The 22,891-nt window shown below is 42.5% G+C and overlaps 1 protein-coding gene across 1 annotated transcript in view; it reads right to left on the bottom strand.

The window, feature by feature from the left end:
• Window positions 1-8,145: 8,145 nt before the first annotated feature.
• The window catches only part of LOC121355929 (ras and Rab interactor 3-like), a 152,724-nt gene continuing 137,978 nt past the window's right edge, over window positions 8,146-22,891 (bottom strand). Inside the window, exons 22-25 of the mRNA XM_041471814.1 lie at window positions 22,097-22,405; window positions 13,423-13,554; window positions 11,297-11,460; window positions 8,146-9,400 (exon numbers count right to left, since the gene is read on the bottom strand). Of these exons, the coding sequence (XP_041327748.1) occupies window positions 9,092-9,400; window positions 11,297-11,460; window positions 13,423-13,554; window positions 22,097-22,405 (914 nt within the window). The 3' untranslated portion in view covers window positions 8,146-9,091. The remainder of the gene's footprint in view (window positions 9,401-11,296; window positions 11,461-13,422; window positions 13,555-22,096; window positions 22,406-22,891) is intronic.

Here is a 22,891-nt window from a genome sequence, read left to right as displayed (position 1 = left end):
TTCTCGTGCATGCTCTGAATTACCGGTTCGTATCCAGAGACCCATTTATTTTCAATCAGGAAACAGCCCCACAGAAAAAAAAACCAATAACCTTCATTGCACTGAACAATACATTTGTTTTAAGGCCTCCAAATGACATCACACAGACTTAGTACCTGCATGACAGGCTGTTTATTTTGTGATGGTAATAGAATCTAATGAGAAAATAATTTTAGGATTGTGCAAGGTCAGTCTTACGCCAGAGTATCCTGTGGTGAGTTGGGCAAGTACAGACACCCTCGTTCTTCCTGCAGGCAGTTGCTCAGCCTATCATTCCTAGAATGTTGGGATGCTGGAATACAAAATACGGAAAACTGTTCAGGCTTCTAGCAAATTGTCATCAGCAGGCAAAACAGGGCAAAGTTGAGGCTGTGTTATTTACAAAAACAGCATAAGAGTTGTGTATATCCATGGCCCCAGGGAAGAGTGTCATGCACTGCAGCCAAGGTTTCCTGTCCTCCTCCTCCTCCTCCTCCTTGTTGCTAAGAATGGAGTCCAAGGCCCTTTTTTGACCATGTGCCAAATCTGCCGCGTGTTTCTACCCAACATCCTGCTGCACAGGAGTTCACTGCCTTTCCTTGTAGAGGACCTGGAGGGAAGGTCCATGATCAGCCTCCAAGGTACACTCTGTGCTGCTTACTTCTGTACAAAGCAAACTTAGAGGGACACAGCTTTGTTCAGAGCATCAGTAACCACCCTCCCTTCTTTACCAGCGATAAAGCAGAAAGCAGTTCACCTGAGTTGGAGATAATGCACTTCTTCAGATACTCCAGTAAGCTGTATTGTTATAGCTCTCTTCAAACTAAGTTGTGTCTTGTCTCATCAGGACAGTAACGTAAGTGCTGAGCACCCGTGGCCATCTCAGCGCAGGAGGCTGAAGGCCTCTCATTCTTGTGCTCAGCCTCTGTCTGTGGGAACAGGGGTGGAGGGCCAGCAGAGAAAAAGGAAACTTAAGCTGAAGTGCTGACTTAAAGCAGCGTTTTGTGCCAAGAGCTCAGGAAATTCTGAGTCAGAAGCTGTTTGCTTCCTAGGGGCACAATACCCCAAAAGACATTGAAGACAACAAAAGTCCTACAGTTCTGTAAGCCTTGTCCCACAGGCAGAGCTGGCCAGTATCCCACACTTGCAGCATCCATCCAAGGAGGGATGCTGGTGGGACAGGCAGAGCCTGCACGGCAGCTGGATAGGAGGAAAACATTTTTCACAGTGCAAGGTGTCAAAATGCAGGACTAGAGCCCCAGGAAGGCTGCATGACCCTGGAGACTGCAGCACTGAAAGGATGAGGCTCTTGGGAGACAGCCCTGTTTGAACAGCGACAGGACTGGTGACCTCCAGGGGTCCCTGCCAGCCTCAATCACTCTACAAGCCCATAATAAAAAGCCAGTCTCGTGCCACGTTTCAAAGTACAGTTTGTGACTGGAGCATGAAGAGGCCCAAAAACTCTTGAATTCAGCATGGAAACTCCCTTTCATCTCAATGGCTTTTATTTTAGGATGAACTTGACATGCCAGTGTCATTATTTCAGTGAATTATTGACAAGTTGTGTCACTGGGTGCAAACTGCCCCTAAATCGGCTCTGTGCATGCAGTGGCTGCACCAGCTGGTTGTTTCTGTGCAGAAGTTGCTGGGTTCAGCAGGTCTCCCTGTTCCTCTCTCTCACACTGGGATCCATTCCTTGTGAGTCAACGACTGATCATTGTGCAACATTTCTCTGCAAATGAGTGTTTGAAGAGGTCTTGGCTGGATTGCACAACCCTACTTGGTCAATAGCTCCTGGAACACTCCTGTCTGCTGAGAGCTCACACGAGGGCCGGCACATGAGTAACAGCGTGACCTCTTGACTAACCAGGGGAGGCCACAGATCACCCGGCTGGGCTGCTTCCTCTTTGCCTGGGCTGCAGCATGAGGAAACCCCATGGAAAAGCCAATGAACAAAATCCCGTGGAGCCTTTAAAAATGCCCATTTCATTCCCACACTTGACTTCTTTTTCTCACACCATCCGAAATGTCAGATACATCCCCAAAGCAGGGCAGGATCCTGGGCACCAATGTCCAGAGGAAGGGAGATGCTGAACTGCTCCAGCAATCTCCATGCTGGAGAATCAGTGCTTTGCCAGGGTCACCAAAACAACGGCATGTTTATTCCAGGCTGTTTCTGTGTGACCCTGGCTCAGGCAGAGCCTGAGTGCCACCACTGAGCTGTGAACTTGGAGAGGCAGCATCCTTCTCTGTCATCCAAATACAATCACATGGGTCATCATATCCCATCACACATCCCACCCTGCTTTTGGCCCACAACAGGCAAAACTTCAGCACCTCACCTATCTGCCCCAAGAGCCTGGTTTCCAGGGCAACAGTCAGGCTTCAAGACTTACACACAAGTTTTACCATTTTCAAAAGACATTTTATGACAGCTCTTCGTCAAGTTCAGAGAATGTGCTCAAGATCTCCTACCATGACACAATGCACAATATCCTCAAAACTCCTTCCCACCAGAAGTCACTAAATTTCACGAAAGTTTAGAAGTAAATATGTCTATAATTTTCCATTAATTTTTGTTCAAATACATTTCATTTGATCATGTATCCTTTCCAGAGTGTCTGCAAGAATTTCTCTTCTGTTTCACAAGATTTCAAATTGAATTTCACGAATTTGGGAAGAGAAATGAAATCTTGCAACCCAGAAAAGAAAGACCTACAAACAAGTAAGTCTTACTAATCTTACATATGTCTCTGCAAAGGAGATACGATCAAATGAAATGCACCTGAAAAAAACCCCAAAAAACCAGAAAATTGGGACATTCAGTGACTATAAGAAAATGGTCTGGCAGGAAAAGAGGTGCAGTGCAAAGGACCAAACCATGCCAAAACTAAGCTGACAGATGCTGCAAAAGCAGGGGAAAAAAACCAAGGAGAAAGACACAACTTGGAGGGGAAGATATCGGAGCCATGGCATGGATACTGAAAAAAAAAAAATAAAAATCGTTGCCAACGACAAACCCACCAAAAGGCATGGCATGCCATCAAGTGCAGGGACATGGAGAAAAGCTTGCCAAAATTCATCCCCAGTGAAATCCTGGAAGCAGAAAAGAAGGAATTACATGTGCTCTGGAAGGAGATACCATCAAAGGAAATGCAATTGAAGAAAAAAAAAAGAAAATTTGGAAATTTAGTGACTGGAGGAAAATGGACCAGGATTACATGCCATGCAGTGCAAAGGGCCAAAACATGCCAAAAGTAACCTCAGAGATGTTGCAAAATTTGGAGAAAAAATCAAGAAGGAAGACAGAACTTTGAGGGGAAGATATGAGTGACATGGCATGGATACTGGGAAAAAAAAAATCATCGCCAAAGTCAAAGTCATCAAAAGGCACGACATGCCATCAAGTGCAGGGACATGGACCAAAGATTGCCCAATTGGTCCCCATTGATATCGCAAGATTCCCTTTCATTTCCTAAGCTGACAGATGTTGCAAAAGCAGGAGAAAAAATCAAGGAGGAAGACACAACTTTGAGGGGAAGATATCAGAGACATGGCATGGATACTGAAACAAAAAGGAAAAAAAAAATAATCATCTCCGAACTGAAAGCCATCAAAAGCTGTGGCATGCCATCAAGTGCAGGGACATGGACCAAAGATTGCCCAATTGGTCCCCATTGAAATCGCAAGATTTCTTTTCCTCCGCCTCTGTAGAGGAATCAGCATTATGTGAGATCTTAACATGTTCCTGTCTAAGGGCAGCTCACAATGTATAAATCTCATTCCTTTCTTAATTTAATTGTTTTTCCAAAATTTTAACTAAGTTTTTAAGGGAGTCTATTATAGCTTTTTCCTCACTTCTTCGCTTAAAGCGAGTTTCAACAGCTGCTGTGAGACAAGCTTCCACAACTGAGCAGAGGATAGTTTTATTTTTGCCCAGTTTAAATTTTATTTCATGTTGTAAAGAACACATTCTATCAATAACATTTTCCAAATTAAACCAGTTGTTCTCTGCCCAAACTTCTCCCCCCTGTGAAGGTTTGGCATTGTGTTTAGCTAGTACAGCATAAAATTCAGCTTTAACATTTGCACTGAGGTTTTCAGTCATTTTGTGAAGCGACCAAAACAAAACCATAGCAGGGAGGTGCAGACTTAAGTTACAAAATCACACAACCTTTGCTGTGTTTCCCTTCGCTTCCCTGATTGGGTGAAAGGACAATTCTACCTGGGAGGCTCCGCTTAGTTTCTTCAAGTTGTCCCTTCCTTCCCAGACAGTTCAGATACACACAAACACACAAAAGAAACAGTTTCCCCTTTTGCACTAAGAGAGATTTTGTGAAATTCTGAACACAGAACCCTCAACGGAGTAAGGGGGATGCTTTTTGCCTGCGGGAAATTCGAATGCATCCCTTGTTTTCTAGGCCCGTTCAACCCTTTCAGGAACGACACGCTGGGTGCATTTGAAGCAAAACATCCTTCCCCTCTTACAGACTACACACAACCTGCAAACCCCTCTGTCTATCAGAATCCTGTCCATGACGCCAATTTAATGTCACAATCTGCTAGTACAGGCCAGCAGATCGTGATGGTTCTTTAACTGATCTCAGAGTGCAAAAACAACACAGAGGGGATTTCAGTACTGATCAAAACAAATACACCTTTTATTGAATGACCACAGCAAATGCAATAGAGGGATCAGAAAAGAGATAAAAGGTAAAAAGAGAGAGAGAGAGTGAGAGAGAAAGAGAGAGAGAGAGAAAGGGATTATAGCTACCAAATGTAGATATGAAATCCTCATGGTCCAAGTTGATGGAAATCCACCTAGTCAAGTCTGGGAGAATCTCAAAGTCTTGGTTAACTCAGGGGTCTATTATAGTCCTTTGCCAAGGCAGAAACAAGTCTTGAAATTGCTGAGGAGGAACAGATGCAAAAAAGAATAAGTCTATTGAAATCGTCGAGGGGGAAGAGGTCATGTTCTCAGCAGTGAGCGAGAGCCATTGTTTTCTTGGTCCCTGCCGTGTTAGAATCATAGGGGTCTCAGTACTTGGGAGGGGGCTTCAATCTCTGTCTGTCACGGTGGTAGTGAAGCAGACGAAGGTTTTTCAAGGGGGACCACCAGAAAGTTCATTTGGCCGAGAGGTGGGGAAATGCATGGGCCATTGTCATGAAGCGGGTGCAAGTATAGGGCAAGCCGCTCCTTGAAGCAGTGTACTTTAGTGTGGCTAAAGCACCTGCAGCAGGTGCAAGTATAGGGCAAGCCGCTCCTTGAAGCAGTGTACCATGGTGGCTAAAGCACCTGCAAACAACCACTTGGCAGGCCAGAACTCTGCTCAGGGTTGTCAGGATCTTGGCAAGCATCCACCTCAACCAGGCTAGTACTCTGATCAGGGTCTTCAGTGGTCCTGGTCTCTGTTCTTGCGACGTTGTGAGGCAAATGAGGGAAACTTCAGATCATCTCTTTCAATGCCATGTCTCTCATATATTCCCCTCAAAGTTCTGTCTTGCTCCTTAATTTTTTCTCCTGATTTTGTAGCACCTGTCTGTAGCTATTATATTTTATTAAAAATTCTTTCCTAGGATTTTTCCCCTCCTGAGGAGCTGGGAGCCTCAGGAAAGAAATGTAAACAATAACTATCTGCTGCTGTGGAATGCAACAGGTGCATCTCCATTGGTCCATGTGGATTGTTTTCAATTGATGACCAGTGACAGCCACCTGTGCCGAGGCTGTGAGCAGTCACAGGATTTTGTTATGCATTCTATTCTATTCCTGTTCTTTGTAGCCTTCTGATCTTTCTTTTCTTTCTGTTCTTTTAGTATAGTTTTAATGTAGTATTTTAATATAATATATAATATAATAAATCAACCTTCTGAAATGGAGTCAAGCCTTGTGTCTCCACACATGGGATGTTCGCCTCGACACCTGTCAGGTTAGTTTTGGCATGTTTTGGTCCTTTGCACTGCACCTCATTTCCTCCCAGACCATTTTCTTGTAGTCACTAAATGTCCCAGTTCACTGGGGTTTTTTTTGTTTGTTTGTTTTTTTTTTTAATTGCATTTCTTCTGATCATATCTCCTTTCCAGAGTGTTTGTAAGTCTTTCTTTTCTCTTTTGCAAGATTTCGTTTCCCTTCCCAAAAGGAAATTTCATTTAATCCAAAATCCAATACGGGTCATCTCCCAGCTTATGTTCCCTGACAAGGGACAGCTGTGGCCATGTCAACCCTGTACTTCAGAGATGTATGTTTAATGAAAAGTTGCTGGTGGTTTACAAGATGGGGCCAAACAAGCCAGTTGCCCACAGCCTCTGAGCATGCTCTGCTCTGCACTCAGCCCTGGCACAGGGATTTCCTTCCAGGTAGCTCACAGCCAGGCACAATAATTTGCATTACTATCAACAACCTCTGGGTTTCGGAGAGCCATGGCAGCTCTTGCAAATCAAATCAGAGCTTTTCAGTTGTTATGCCAGAGGAAAATATTGCATGTGCAATTTGAGAAAAGCCCACATAAATTCAAAGGTTCAAGGCACTCCTTGTATTTCAAAAACTGGAATCTGCAGGTCTGATTTTGGATCTAGACATTAGTAAATTTAGGTCTGAGCCCATTCAGATTGCAGTGATTTAGCACTTTTTCCACAATCTCCACTGACCTGCTCTATCCCATACTTCTCCCTAGTCCCATGGTCCAGCTGGTGACTCAGATGTCCCAGGACACTGAGGTGCTGGAGTGCTTCACTTCATCAATCAGTTACTTTACCCTGGCTGGTGCAAAGTCCAGTTACTCTACAGAAATATCCTGCAGATCTGTCCTAGCTTCTTTCCTTCCATGTTTCTATTTTACCTCTTACCCATCAGATTACTTTTAGGTAATTGACTCATTTACTGTGAATATTATAATGATAACCTGATCAGGCCAAGGAGCAGGGGAGCATCAGGGGAGGCTCCAATCCTCCCCTGGACATCCAGCACGTTCCTGGCAATGGGGACAGGCTGGGGGACAGGCTGAGAGCAGGGGAGCTGGAGACCACTCCTACTGCAGCATCACTGGGGCAGGGGCTGACAGCCTTGGGAGGCTGAAGTGGGGTCCTGGACTATGGGCAGGGTGGGGAGGCACTGTGGAGGCACTGGAGACAGCCACACCTGTGTGAGTGCCCTCAGAGCCCTGAGAGCAGCATCACCTCCAGATCAGTACTAGAAACTTGTGTCTCAGGTTTAGCCCCAGCACCCCAAGTGCAGCCCTGAGGGCAGCCCAGGCTGCCAGCAGGAGCACACAGCCCTGCAGGAGGGTGATGGCAGCATGAGGGAGGCTTTCAGCTCTGGCATCCTGCAGACGTGCTGCCCAGAGGCAAGGCAGAGGTGCCAACAGCTGCACATAGAAACAATCATGACTTTGGAGTCAGCTGTTCTGTCATGCACTGCAAGCTCTGCACATGATATCCTCAAAACCAAGGCTGCTGTTATTCACTGTTCCTCATTCTTGGTAGTTGTCCCTTCTCAACAAGATGTGCACACAGCCCATTCTGGCAGATGTACAGCACTGGTTTGCTATCTGTATGCAGATTTGGCTACAGCTGGGGCATGTAGACATGGACATTTATTTCAAGCCCCAGAGATTGAGAGAGGGACCAGCTTTATGTAATACCCTTTTATCCTTGTAGCTTCAGGAATAAGGCAGAGATCTTGGGCAACTTGGCCCAAGGTGCCCTATATCTCTTTTGAATGTTATTGGGAGGAAACAATAGCAAGTCTGAGTAAAACACCTTTTTGTAATCAGGGCTTTGCTAGGCCTGATTCCAAGCTGGTGGAGCTGCAGTGGAGGTTACTGGCTTCCTGCATGCAGACAACCCGGTATTTTGTGTTTGCAGTGGGAATCCTGCCTGTGTGAAGGCACCCAGAAGACACAGGTCTGTCTTGCAACTAGGGCTCCTGTTTCCATTATTCAGTCCTGTAAAATTGTTTTCAAATTCAATGAAATGCATTTTTGCATTGATTCAATATATTCTGTGGGAATTTGTTTGTTCAGGGAAATTTAAGCCTGCAATGACTGAATGACTAAAAGCACACATAGAAAGGAGAATTAGAAAGTTCTGTATGCAACAGCCTGAATTTATTAAAGTAATAACCTGGTGGGAATTACAGCTAGGATAACACTGTAAAAATGACAGCCATATAAAAAGGAATTGGTGTTTAATTCTAACTCCTTTTGACTTTCAAATTTTAATCTGGTTTGATACACTGGGCAAATTATTAAGTTCTTTACAAAGGCTTATTTTAAAACAATTGCACCATATCACACATTAAAATAAATATACAATTAACCAGACACTAAGAAACAACCAGTGTGAATAAAACTGATGTACATGTAAAACTGATGGTGAAGACGTTGAATCTTTAGGAAAAATACATTGACGAAAATGCCTATGCTACCTGATTTTAGTGACAGATAGAAGGCAAAAACCCATATTCTTAGTGAAAGTACAGGGTCATCTTGCACTGTTTGTAATTATGTGGATTTCAAAGGCAAAGACGTGTTGTTGACAGCAAGACAGAGATGGAGCTCTGCTACAGGTGGCAACCCTATGCCACTGAATACATCAGACAAGACCCAGTTTATTCAGCCTGGGTGAAGAGATACCATTAAGCACAAACACAGTCTTACCTCCAAACAGACTGAGGTGTGTGCAGGCCTTTCAAAGGCCTTATGCACAGATGTGATTCACACCTGCCATCTTTTATTATAAAGTAAATGTCCACCTTTTTGCAAGATCTCTGGATTTTCTCTACTCTTTATTTACATTCTGCAGTGTTGGCTGGTTGCAGCTGAGAGGTTCTGAGGCTTGATACTTCAAGTTTTCCAGAGGACGAATGTTCTCCTGAATGCTCCTTTTACTTCTCCAAATGACCTCTACCAAGAAAAGCCGTGTGTTCAGACACCATCTATAATTAGCCCATCTGCTCTATGTTGAAGACCACACTCCAGAGAACTTCCAAGGTCTGCAGATACCAGAGGATCTCACAAGGTAAATTATCCAGCTCTTCCAGGATGACAGCAAAGACAGAAAAAAAGCAGCATGGCCCTTAGGAAAAGTCTGAATCTTTGACAATTGGAATTGGTGGGGTTTTATGGTCAATTGGTTTATAAATAAAATGGAAATCTTTCTTGGTTTCACTCTTCAGAAGGGAGGCTTTGATATGGTGTGGAAGGGCATCTTTGTCCAGCTGCAGACACTGGTCATCAACATAAACAAAGAGTCCATAGTCCTCGGGATGGGACACTTCAAACTTCTCGGCACACTGCTGGCTCAGCTGCTCAGCTGTGGTATCACGACGGGAAGCAAGTGTCCTTGATTGACCACTGATTTCCAGAAAGGAGATACAGATGAAATCCTGAAGAGAAACATGAGGAGAGACCTTGCAGTTAACACAGTAACCTTGGACTGAAGGAGGAAGAATTCAGTCACAAAGCTCTAGTTGCCTAGAGCTCCCAAATATCCTCCAGTCATTCTCCAGTGTCCTAGTTAGTTCTCCCCTTTCTTCCCTCTGTCAGGCTCTGAATCAGTGAATACTTTAATAAGCACTTTACCAAATAATTAGCACCACAAAGACATGGAAGTTAAAGCACTTCTTTCTGAATTTACTGAATATCTTTAGAGAACGATCTGCAATGGTTAATTCTCCCATCTTTTTACAGCTCCTGAAGTAAGGGTTTGCAAAGAAGTGACAGACAAGAAAAACAGACCAGAAATGTCAGAACTCTGGCCTGAAAACCCCGTTTCCCAGAAATGGGATAGGGCTAGCAGTGTGGTGGCCTTGCAACTTCACAATCACCCAAACAGCATATTGAAAGTGTGTCCTCTGAACTTCCTTCCATCAGTAACGATATAGCAGAAGTTATGCTGAGAAGGCTGATTTACTTGTATCCTGTTTCAGGCAGTAACAACTGTTGTGACAGCTTTCATCTTGCCAAACACATAAGGAACAGACTCTAGTGAGCTTTTGGTCACAGTGGAACCTGTGTGTTTAATTTGCATTTGTGAACTCCAAAATAAATCCCATTTTGTTCAGAAAATAATGAGGTTCCCTGGCAGAAGGAGAGTTTTCAAATGCATGGACTATGGGCTTCCAAACTACATTTAAGGAGTATCACTGCAGTGGATTGAGGCAGGCAGAAGGATGGACAGAAGCCTGCTGAATATATCAGCAGGTGGTTTAGCTCTGCCAGAACGGGCTTTCATGTCTCTGATACTACCCCTCATTCAAAGGGGTGGAAAATGGCCCTTCAGCCATGGTGGGAATTTTCTGGGGAAATGTGTCATTTGCTTGCTCAGCTATTATGCTCCATGCTAGGTACTTCTACGAGCTACTGCTGACAGAGCAGCGCTCAGGGCTGGATGGATATTTGCTGTATCTCAAACACCATTCACGGTTTCTGAGATCATCAGGGACTGGTTTGACTGCAATATGGGAAACCTGTTCAACTCCATGCTTTCACATGTACTACTCACCCCCAGAGGAGAAGTTTCCCTGGCTTTCCTCTCAGAATACACAATTTTCAGTTCAGCACTGTGAATGAGCTACAGAACGTGAGACGTGGCCTTTGCTGCCTCCCTGTGGGTGATAATTTGATCACAGCACATGGGGCTGGAAGGGTACCCTGCCTACCTGGACCAGTCTCATCATGACTGGAGGCCCAGAGCACTCATCTGTCCTGAGATCTTCTCCCACTGGTGCACGGGGAGATCTTTGCCAGGCCATGCACAGCATGGGCTTCAAAACTGACCCAACCTTGATGGGTCTTTCCTGCTGCCAGACAGGCTCTGGAAGATGCTTGACTGACTGGTTATTGGTATGTCTCAGACGCCCCTACTTTATGCCATCTAGAAGCAGCCTTGCATAGCCCGCTCACATCTCAGTTTAGCCCTTGATTTCCCCAGGTGTTAAGGGTGATGATTAAGAGGGGCTTCTGAGTCGCCACCACAGCTCCCACATGCAAAGGCTCCTAGCACACCTCCTTTGAGAATTATAAAAAAAATCACATTGCAGTTATATTTAAAACTACAATATTATAAGGGTACTTCAAGATTTCAAAATTTATTTCATATGTAGTATGTATTTCAAATGTGGTGTATTTTTAAGATCTGAAAACCTTGCCCCAGATGTACTCTTTTTTTTTTTCTTAATAGTGATTTCAATTAATTTCATTTAAAAGTAATTACCATATTAAATATTTCTAAGTATGGAGAAAGCATGCAGGCTTTTCCCCTAGGATATAATGCTGGCTACCTGCACTGATGAGCGGGAAGCCCGGGCCTTGTTCAGCGTTCTCCGTCGCTCCCAGCGGTGGATGGAGTCCTGAACCTCCACGCTCAGCTGCCGTGTTACAGTGATTTTGTCATAGTTCTTGATATGCTCCAGGACCCCGTAGGTGGTGGTTAAATAATAGGAGCCTGCAAAAGGTGAAAGTCTTGTATGAACATTACACCTTCATGGGCCATTCGGTAGTTTTCTGTAGGAAAGGAGAGACCAAGACACTGCCATTTGACTTCCTGTGCTCTAGTGGATCGATGAGGAGTGTCTTACAGCTTTGCAGGTTTTTGCCCAAAACACTTACTTTTCTTTCATGTCACCCACAAAGAGGTGCTGAGAATAGACTAAGAAGTCTAAAAGTACCACTTTTCTCCTCTTAAATATGGTTACCACCCTCCTTTGTCTGTCATTCAATATTTCTCCTCTTCTGGCTGAGTCAGATAGGACTGTGATAGGACTTGGAACAGGAGGAAGAGCTCTGAGTCTAACCCTGGGAGGAAGAGCTCTGAGTCCCCCACAACAGGAATTCGTCACAACTTTTTTAAGAATTAAGTTTTTGCCCACTTTCAATTTCTTAATTTCCATCCGGATGTTCCCTACAATCTGTCCTTGCCTTTGCTCCAGCATTCAGCATCACCATTGCTATTAAATTAATTCAAAGTGTATTTTCCATTTGGAGGCAAAACTGAAGTGATTTTGTATATTGATTTATGCAATTTCACAGTTTTTTGACTTCTGCTTTACTTCCTGTACCTGAATACTTTTTGCTATTCAACTTTGAAAGGCCTAGGTCAAGTTAACTTTTGCCAGTTCTACACTTTGCAATCTCAGAGCTGTCTTCACTGAGATGTTCTTTTTTGACCCCCATTCCTCATATTTGCAGTTACTCCTACTGTCCTTTCTGATGTGATTATTCAGTCAGTTTGATTTCTAACTCCCTCACAAATTTTTTTCCTTTTAACTGGAGTGCACATTTTATAAAATCTTTGCATCTTTGAGCTAAGAGAACTTCCAGCCAGCTTTGCTTTTGATATCCTGAGGTCCCCGACCTGGATGACTTCAGTAACCAGCCTGGTAGTGTGCCCCTTTGGAATGTAGAACCTGTGTGCAGAGTAATCACCAAAAGCGGCTTGGTTATGTCCACAAAATGCTGTCCTTCAGCTAACATTTTTTTTCTGCTAAGAATTCTTTTCAGCAGAAAAACTAGCCTGTGCAGAAACACCTTACTAATGTACTGTATTGCTAGTAATCATCCTATTAGTACTTTTGTCCCACTGTGCACTGTGCTGGGATGACATGTTTAGTTTCAGACTTATATCCTCATTTAATATAAATAAAATTAGTCTGCTGTTGTTCATCCAGGACTCCTTTCTAGAACCTCAGTACTTACCAAAGTAAAGTCTAAAATAAACCCCATTTTATTGGTTTAGTGACTACTTGGTGATAAATGATCTGTGTTCCTTATTCATAGTGTGTAATTGTCACTTGGGAAGCATGTGCTTTCCAAGCTATATTTAAGAAACTGGAGACCCACTGGGGTATTTATCTTTTTGATAACAGAGGTCTTTAGTCACTTCCAAACTCAATATTCCTCTCTAACCTAACTTTGTTTTCTCTGTCGTGCTATGATGCTCAGTCAGAGAACATTGTCAGAAGATTCACTCAAATTTAGGAGTAGAGTGACTGTGAGAATATAGCCCTCAGCATCCAAAGCAGTTTAAGAAATGTGCTCTTTTCTCACTGGAATAAACAAAAGTATCTGCACAATTTTTTGCAGCAGCTGTTTAATTTTAGCAAAAACCTTCCAGCTTTTCAGCTGGGCCAAGTAACACAAGATGTATTTGTTTAGGTTGCTAATCCAGCACCTCAGTTACCATTTATGATGAGTCCCTGCTTTCTAGCTTGTGTTTTAAGGCACTGCACTGCTAAAAGAAGTTAAAGTGCTTGGCAATAATTTTAGAGATTCAGATTTGAAAAGATTGGCCAAAGTATTATCCACAAAATCTAGCCAGAGTCCTGCTGCCCCACTTTCACAAACACTGAAGTGAGACAAATGATGATTTCCGAAGTGAATATCCCATGAGCAAACACTGTACTCTTACCTTCTCCTAGCTGCAGAGCAGGGTCCATGAGCTCCATCATATACTCCACATTCAGAAGGACTTCAGTCAAATTGCTGCGGGCCAACACGTACATGAGCACAGGGAGGAAGTCGTCTGCACCATAGGGCTTCCCTGAGCAAAGAGAAACACACTGTGGTCCCAATAACAGCAAAAAATCATGTTCCCACACTACAATGTCAGATTCTCACACAGTGAGTCCTTTGCAGGCTTCAGCTTACGTTACCTGAAGAGTTACAGCTCAAAAGCACCAGCAAAAATGCTGAAAACAGAAATTTAGGCCACTTAAAAAGTAAGTAAATTGCTTCAAGTCCAGAATAGCATCTTGAAAATTAACTGAAGAAATATAAACTTAACTTCATTGATGACAAACAACTGGCAGTTTTTGAAGAGTGCAAAGGCTTCCAGCTTGTCCCTCTGATTTGATACTGACATCAAGACTGCAGTTCAGGTTGGCAATATCAGTAGGGAAGCTGTCTACATGCATTAGGGGTATTTATTCTCTTAGACTTACTCTATGTGTGATACCAAAAAACCAGAAAATAGGATTTGAGATAGTGGTTTTAGGACTGGGGACTTCCATGTTTATATCCCAACAGAAGGCAAAACTACACTACATGATCCTAATTAAAACAGTCACTCAAGAGCTAGGATCCAAGAGGAATCATCTTTCTAACTATGCTGTCTAGCTAGGAAAACAGAAAGATTTTTACATTGGACTTCAACCTAGTTTTTGAAATTGGTGTGCAGCAGATGCTCAGTATTTCTTGTACTTAAAACATTCGTATCAGCTAAGTTAACAAAGTGATACAATAGACAGTCTGTAAGAGTTCTTTGGGATCTCTAAGGACAAAAAAAAGAGCATGCTAATTCACAATTATAAATAATTACTACTTAAAATAGAATCCACACTGAAGCTTTCTTGCACAAACCACAAAGCACTCAAGGATAACTTTTTTCATTTGAAAGATACTTTCACTTTCAACCAACATGTCATAAAGTCATCATGGAAAACCCACAATAGCAATTTTTTTACCAGACCAAACTTCAGAGTTGACCACTCCTCTTAACCTATTCTGTTTTCATTCTGAATGTCTTTCCCCAGGCTTGGGGCGTTTTTTCTCACCTGTGCACTTGGATGTGTTGGTTTTATGGACTATGTGTGTCTCACTTGAGAACTGCTTGTCTCAGCTCAAAGAATCAGAGCTACCCTTGATGTAGTTTTGGAGAAATTATGCTCTATCCATTTTTGGCCCATAACACACATGCTCTTCCATGGTAGGGCATACATTCCTATTTCTCAAATGTTCCCACTGGCTTATTTCAAATATTTGCCATGAGTCAGATTTCTTTTTTTGTCATTCATAGCTGACGCAGATTCTCCACCAGCAAAGAAAGATATTCTTCTGAAGCCTCAAATAAACATGAGCTTAGCCCCTGATTTAAAAAAAAAAAAATGTGGCTTTGAAATAAACCCAGTAATACATCTAGTGAACAGAGAGTTGATCCATTTAAAACAAAGAGTTAGAGAATGAGAGATCATCAGGGCAGTAATTCAGTCTGTTTCTAACAGAGCCCACACACGCCACAACAGACTATTTATTTAATGAAAGCTGGATTAACACTTTCAATTCTGATTGCTTTGTTATGGCTGTCTTTAGTTAAAAGACACAGCCTTTGGTCTTCAACGAAACTATAAATGGGCTTCATTGTTCCATTAACATCTGCATGGACATTTTTTTTGTCTGCCATTCCCTTGGCTTATGTCTCTGTGTAGGCTTTAGCTCTGTGAAGGGTCTAATTCATTACTGTCATATACATTACCTTAATGCAAGCAGATTAGTATTACAGCTGCTTAATATTTTCCAAGGGAAAAAAAAAAGAAAAAAAGATGACAAAACTGAGACATGAAAATGTAACAAAATCTTTGCAGCAAAAAGCCCCATTCTCCTTTTTCTCCAAGTATATCAGAGGCCAACAGTTAGTTCTAATTCAGACTACCATAAAGGAATACAAAATACCAAAGATTTGTTAGGCTCATTTTTCCCTTCATTAAAAACTTCTTTGTGATCCAGTAGTTGCAGATCAGTGGCATGGATAGAATGATTCTAGTTTCCTTAAGGCCGAGTGATTTCCAGTGTAACACCAATAGCAGAATTTCCTTACTACTTCTCTTTCATAACTAATTCATGTCATTTCTGATAAAGGCATCAAATAAAGTTGCTGCTTCACAATATCAATTCCTAATCACTGGGAAAAAAAAACCAAACCTGGGTTGTTTGTTTGTTGCTTGGTTGGTTGGTTGCTCGGTTGCTGGCTTTTTATATGTCACCAAAGCAGATAATGAAGAGAGGACAGACTGACCAACTAATGCAGAATGGAAACAGCAGCTTGGAACTCAACAATTCCATGTCCCCATTCATCACCTTCTGGTGTCTGCAGAAGTGAATGTTAGAGGAACATTCTCAAGAATGCCTACAGAATCACTCTGTTTCTTTTTTGTTGTCTGAGAAGTGGTTGTATGTACAATCATGCATAGAGACAATTCTTTTTCATGCTGTTTATCTCATTTCTATAAGCTGATTTAACTGCTCTGCCCTCCAGTCCTTGGTATAAACTCTTCACAATTTTAAGACTTCATAGAAATATTATTGGACTCCCAGCTGTTTATATGCCTTAAATATGAAAAGCTGATCTACAGATTAATAATAAATGCTGAGCAGGGATGACTCAGGTCTGACTGAAATAATGGAAAGAACACTGTTACATGTGCTGTATGCTCACAACCTGTGCAAATTACTAGACACCACGTTAATCCACCTGTGGCTACATGTCACCCAATTTTAAATACCCACATCCGTAGCAAAAGCTGAAGTCAGCAGGAGCAGAATGTGTCAACAAGGGAAAAGCAAAACTAATCACCAATGATCTAACTCTGACTCCATTTTGTGTTTTTTTTGTGTTGCTGCAAACCTCCAGTGTGGCCAAGGGCAGGCCAGGCACAGTATATTGCACCTTGTAGGCATCTCAATAGCATCTCTCCACTGACTGCTCTTGGAGCCAAGGAGAAGTGCCTGAGAGAGCAGGACTCTGATTCTCCCCTGTTCTCCTGGCCCCTCCAGGTACAGGGATTGACTTTGATATGTACAGCCATCAGTCCAAGCATGGCCCTGAGGTGCTCTGTATCTCTGTCCATCCATGGGGAAAATAGGTGCTGTCAGCAACTCAAATATGCCCAGAAACAGGAGTCTACAAAGACAGATGAAACAATGCCTATGAAACAAGATATCTGAGAGGTTGTTTCAGCATTGTATAACCCCCGTGGTTCCTGTGCCACTAACCAGTGTCCATCTGGGAGCTGCAGCAGAGGTATTCTCTGCAGGCTGCTGCCTCCTCAGCTCTCCTTTCAAGCTGGGCCTGAGCCAAATTCCTAGACCTGTATGGCTTGCTCCATCTGTGGTCTCTCACAGAGGGGAATTTTTGCAGCTGACAGAGTTAAATCTTGCTCTGACCCTGGCACTGCTCTCAGTGACAGTGAGACTGAGCTTGCCTGTTCAAGGTGGTGGTGTCCTACTCCAGATATGACTTGCTTGCTTTATTTCCCCTTCTTCCCTGCAGGGTTAGGAAACATTTATTTCATAAATATCTCTAAGAAGCTTAAAATAAGCCTTCTCTTCTGCCACAAACTCATCCTATTATGTTTATAGCAAAGCAAGTACAACGTCAGCTCCTGGCTGGGATGCAGCACTTGAATAGATGAGTATTAATTAAATACATGATTTAAAGCAACTGGAATTCTGCCCAAGCCTCCATAAAGAAATTACAGCCTATTTTAACACATTCATGCATTTCTTTTCTCTCTGTGTATATTCTGAAAACCAGCAGATAGGGGTGATGCCCTTGTACCTTGCTCTAATATTTTACAAACACTAGCTTGATGTCTAGAAGCAGATCTCCACAAAATATGAATTTTAGCCTCAGTTTGAAGTTGGGAAACCAGAGGTGCAGGAAGGCTAACTGGGATTTGTTCAAGATCATAAGAAAAGATTGTGACTTTCCTTCCACACACTAGCATTAGCTGTCTCTTGTCTATTATATGCTACTTTCAGCAAGGTTTAATTTGTGATATAGTGAATTAAGTGAGTTAATAGATGCAGACGGCATGAATTCACTTCAAAAATGTATGGTTTAGAGATCAGATGAATCCAGTCCCCATGAAAAATTTGAACTGGCTCTTTGATTCAAATGTAGAAATTGTGCTAGATGGCAGAAACCCCAAAATCTCTAGTCCATCAGTCTTTGTTAAAAGTAACTTAAATACTAATATCCTCTTCCAAAAGATGTCAAAGTAAACCTGTTATGTATAGCTTTATTTTCCTTCTCAGAAGTGAGATATGATAATAAGCAGTGTAATGGGATTGCTCTGAAAGCTTTAGGAGCTTCTAGCTTGGGCTCTTCACTGGCTGCTGAAGTACTGGAGTCCAGTTTCCTTTCTACAAGCTCAGCTATCCCACTAAAGACGCAGCTTTGCTTTTGCCAGCTGCAGAGCCTTATAGGAGTACATTAGGGCAGTTAATATCTGGCTGCTCAGTTCTGTAGGGGTGACAAACTTCATTCTAAAAGCTAAGGAAGAGAAATATTCCAATGGAATATATGTCCTATTTATCCTCTTTTTCCAAAAGCAGACTATGCACATTATCCATATAAAACTATGCAATATAAATTTTTAAGTCAGATGTTTTGGTCACCTAGCCAATTCCATAACTAGTACAAACTATAGTTTTGAACTATATAGTCCAGCTGCCTGTGCAGTTCAAAGACAGTCCAAAAATGAAACTTCATAATCTTAGGTAGTTCACAAGTTAGAAATGTTGCAGTAAGAAAATTGTACCTCCATTCTTCTTCAATCTTCTTTGAAAGCAGTCTGCCCGTCTTCCAAACTTCCAGCCTAAACTTAGAGCTTTTCCATCCCTGATCTTCCTCACTCATGGACTGACCAAATTTGGCCTGTTTGTCTCACAGACTGTCTCCATAAACCAATGCTTATTGCTGCTTTATTTTTCCATCAGTTCTCTTCCACAGTGGCAGCTCCCAGGCAGCACAAGGCTGGGTGACCCGGGCACAACACTGCCATTACACACCATGTGTATTGCAGATTTGCATTGTTTCTCACTCTACAGGTGTCACTTGTGTTTTTGATGAAAAGCAGAGATTCTCATTCTACCCATATCACACAATATACCTTTAATCTTTTGCCTGAGTAAAGGTGTTTCTGAAAGACACATAATAAGCATTTTTTTCTACATGACATTACTGTGTTTCTACATAAATTAGCTATATGCCCAGCTGTCCCTGTGCATATTGCAGCATCCCTTCCAAATGTAAGAGCTCCATGATTCCTGCCTCTTATTTTTTCTAGTGCTAAAAAGAAATGCCAGCCATTTTGTGGAGTGTGGGTTTCCAAACTCTATTTTTAAAAATGCATTTTACTCTTACTAATCATTTCTAGTATTTTTAGCAGGCAGGTGACATATTTTCTGATTGTCGGTTATATTCTTGGAGGCATATGTTTCAGATTTAAGTTTGCATAGAAGCTGGACAAGCTCTGTGAGACACCTCAATACTGTCATAATTGTGCCTTTGGTGAGGATTCACTTACTAATATCACTGCCTACATAGTACATGTGAGTATCTGAACCAGGGCCCCTTAATTTCTTTGATAGCCAGTAATGAATTAATCAATATTGTCACTGGAGTGTGCCTTGAGTCATCTTGCTCTGAAGCAGAAACCTATATGCAGCCAGATGAATCATCTTGACTCCACGGACTGACTCCACAATGTGTGTGATGGGAAGCTGGGCATGATATCCCTCTGTGGCCACCTACAGCAAGATGTAGCCAGAGATTGGTCCTGCTTCAACTCTCTCATGGAGCTGTACTCAGTGGTCTCTTGAGAGAAAGGTGTATGACTAAGACTGTGAAATTGCCTTCCTGATTCCTTGTGATGAATTACTTCCACAAGCTGATTGCCTTCAGCTTGAGGAAGAAATGCTAGTTTAAAGCAGTTTAGGGTCTGACCCATTCAGTTCTTAGTCTTAAGTATCAGGGATTTCAACCACAGCCAATTTATCAGGGAGATTTTGTCATGTAATATGAATTGTAATCAAACCAAAGATCTCCTCCTTTCTTAAAATGTCTTGATATACATGGAGTCAGTCAAGGCAGACTTTAAAGTTTTATGACTCTTTCAGCAGGGCAAAGATGGGCACCACCCCAGGTACACATGTTCCTGAGTATGCCTGTCCATAGTTTTAAAGGAAACTTTGTACCTCTTGTGTCATCCTGGCCAAACCTGGAGTGCTGTACATGGGTCTCAAAATGTTAAAAAAAATTTGTATTTTCATATGTGTCAGAGAAGAAAAGGTGCTTGATTAAGTGGTGTTGGCATTTTGCTTTGAGAAATGAAACCGTATTCTTAGGTCAGCTTATCCTATGGCCAAACTAAAGTGAATAAAATCTGGTTTGAGCTGACAAATTGCAAATTAAGTCAGACAACACAAGGGCTTTCCAAGTTACTGAACAGGTAATGCTTCTGACAGAGGTAGACTGATTTTGGTCCTGTAGCAGAGGGAATGATTTGTTTTCTGTTTCACTTGCTCTGATCTTGGAAAAGGAGGGACCTTTCTAATTGACCAGTTAGGAAAAGGAGCAAAAAGGAGAAGAAACTATTGCACAGGAAGCTGAGCATGGCCTCTACTCTTCCTGTGTGAAGAACATTGTGCTGCCTCATGGCTGCCTAAAAGCAAAAGGGGCCCTGTGCTGTTGCTCTTGAGATGGGCAGAGAACAGAAGGAGAATTCCCACCTGCTGAAATCTGCTCTGAGGATCCCACAGCATGCTCTTCTGCATGCCACCTGCTGGAATTGCCTGTCAGAAAAATATTCCAGGTTGCTGAAATATTTCAGGTTCCAGTCTTTGCCACTGGAAAATGAAAGTGATCTGGGTTCAGTTCATTCTGTGGAAGAGGTTTCACACATTTTGCATCTAAGTCTACAGGGCATTTCACTCAATTACTCTCCAAGTCTGCTGTTTTCCAGGAATTAGATACAGCATTCTTCTCCCCTTAGTTTCTTTTTCAGGTCTGAATTCATTGGGGTACATTTCCATAATTCCAGGCCAGTTTTTTTCTGGCCAAGCCCTGATATGCATCACTGATCATGTATAAGGGAGAGGGAACTCGATATAAGGGAGAGGGAACTGGATGCACAGGGGTGAAATCAGCTTCCAACCTACACCCTGCTGAGTGAGTAGTACTGAGCATGAGAAAACAGCTGAACTGGCCAAAATGCACTGCTTTGGTTAGTGTAGCAAACCACAGTGAAAACATCTAATTTCATGAATATCAATATTTTAAACATGTAGGGGTTTTGTAATTATTTCCCTAACTCCTCATTTCTGTTACAGAAAGTGACACAACAGTATTTCCTTCAACAGAGAAATTCCAGCCCTGAGCTAACTGAGGTGTGACGTGTACGTAACATACCACCAGCATCAGAAAGAGACCATGTGGGTTTTAATGAGGCTTGCAAGTCCTTGATCTAAACCAAATTTATTCTCAAACTTCACACAACTGTTTTAGCAAAATTACAGCAAATTCCCCTACATATGTCCAAATCTCATAATACCCGAAGAGAATTAGAGGTCCTTTCCACCCTGTAGCTAAGGCTCAGCCCAGGGGTGGTTTCTTGCTCTGCTGTTAATGTGTCTAGACTGGTCACTGAACCTTGCTGCTTACTATCCAAGAGATCCCCTTGAGGTGAGGCTCAGCAGGGACATAACAATCCCTGAATGAATCGAGTATGAATGCTCCAAGGCTGTTGCCAGTACAAAATAAAGCAGAACAGCTAAAAGCACCTTTGGTGACTGTGAGTTCTTGAACAACCACAGGTTATTGCAAGTTAATACCTGGCTTCTCTCCAGATTCAGGCATGGCTGGTCATCAGCTCACAGTATACAAGAAAAGCCCTTAAACTGGCAAGGAAAATTGCTGGAGGAAGGGACTTGCTGGTCTATCTGCAAAGATGCATCCTGTCTGCAGGCCAAGGGTTTAATTTCTGCATTAGTGGTTGGCCTGAGGCCCATGTTGTGTTTATACTCAGAGCACATACTGCCTTGCACAGAAGTGGCTTTTAGAATTTACTGGAGCATCAGGAATTAGTAACAAACTACTAGCACTCTGCATTTCCTCCTCAGTTTAGGCAAAACTCTGTAAAGGCCAAATCAAGAGCCTTTTACCAGAGACCCATTCCTAGAATTTACCATTACTCTGCAGCAAGCTGGGACAGAGCCCTGAGGATATTTGGAGAGCTGTGTGAAGACCTGTGCAAAAAGGATATTATCCATAAAACACACACAGGTAACTAGTTTTTGGACTTACGGAGCTTAAAGTTAACCAGGTAACATTCAGTTATTAATGCAGAAAACTTCACTAACCATTCAGTTCTGAACACAACCTGTGGCCACCTGATACCAAACACATCAACCATCACTGCTACCACCAATGTGACTATTGCCATGCCAGCTGTGTCATAAACACTGTTCCTTTGATACAAGGAGAAAGACCCATGGTGGATGCCATTGCAGCAGGAGTCCTGTACCTGGATTTCCCTGAGCCATGGAGTCATAGATGAGTTTGCAGGTCTTCAGCAAGATGGCAATTTTCTTTTCTGGAGAGTAGGTCTTGTGCATGGTCGTGAACTTGTGAAGGATCTTTTCCAGCACAGCAGTTTCAGGCACACTGGTTGTGACACCCAGGTCAGTGGTAGTTGTGTTTTGTATCACAAGTTGGTTCTCTTTCAGCTGCTGTAAAGATCCATCTTTGTTGTGTATTTCTTTTAAGGAAGAATTAATGGCTTCCTTTAAAGGTTTCAGGACACATTTGTACAAAGCTGTCTCAGCAATCACTTCTGCATAGAGAAGGAAGAACACAAAAACATATAATAAATAAGCAATACAGTAGTACAGGTGCAAGTAAAAGTCCTAAGGAAGCATGTGGTTGGTTATTCAAACATTACTACATAGCTGTGAGAAGGGAACAAAAATCACACCCCAGAAAGTAAACATTTCATTACCAACACTATCCAGAAGTCCTAGATGGGCTTGAGATGAACTTCAGTGTGTGGTCTCTGTCACTGGAGCTGTAGGAGGCTCCTGCTACCAGCAGTCCCTGCTCTCTTTGCCTGACTCCTGGCTGACCAGCATGGCATTGCCAGGCAGCAGGAAAGCCAACTCTGGGGAAAGAAGAGGAATCTCACCTAACTGTGATTTTTTTTCACAGCCATGCCCTTAAAGATGCCCTGATGCAATTCATCTCATGTCTCTTCTGACCTTGCCTTCTGACTTGTTTGAGATATTCACTTTGGGATTAAATTAATTGCAACCTCAAAGCACCC

The sequence above is a fragment of the Pyrgilauda ruficollis genome, unplaced genomic scaffold, assembly GCF_017590135.1.
Source record: "Pyrgilauda ruficollis isolate IOZ18807 unplaced genomic scaffold, ASM1759013v1 scaffold28, whole genome shotgun sequence".
NCBI classification, from domain to species: Eukaryota; Metazoa; Chordata; class Aves; order Passeriformes; family Passeridae; genus Pyrgilauda; species Pyrgilauda ruficollis.
Note: the sequence above shows the minus strand (reverse complement) of the source record. Positions and strands in the feature narration are given on the sequence as shown.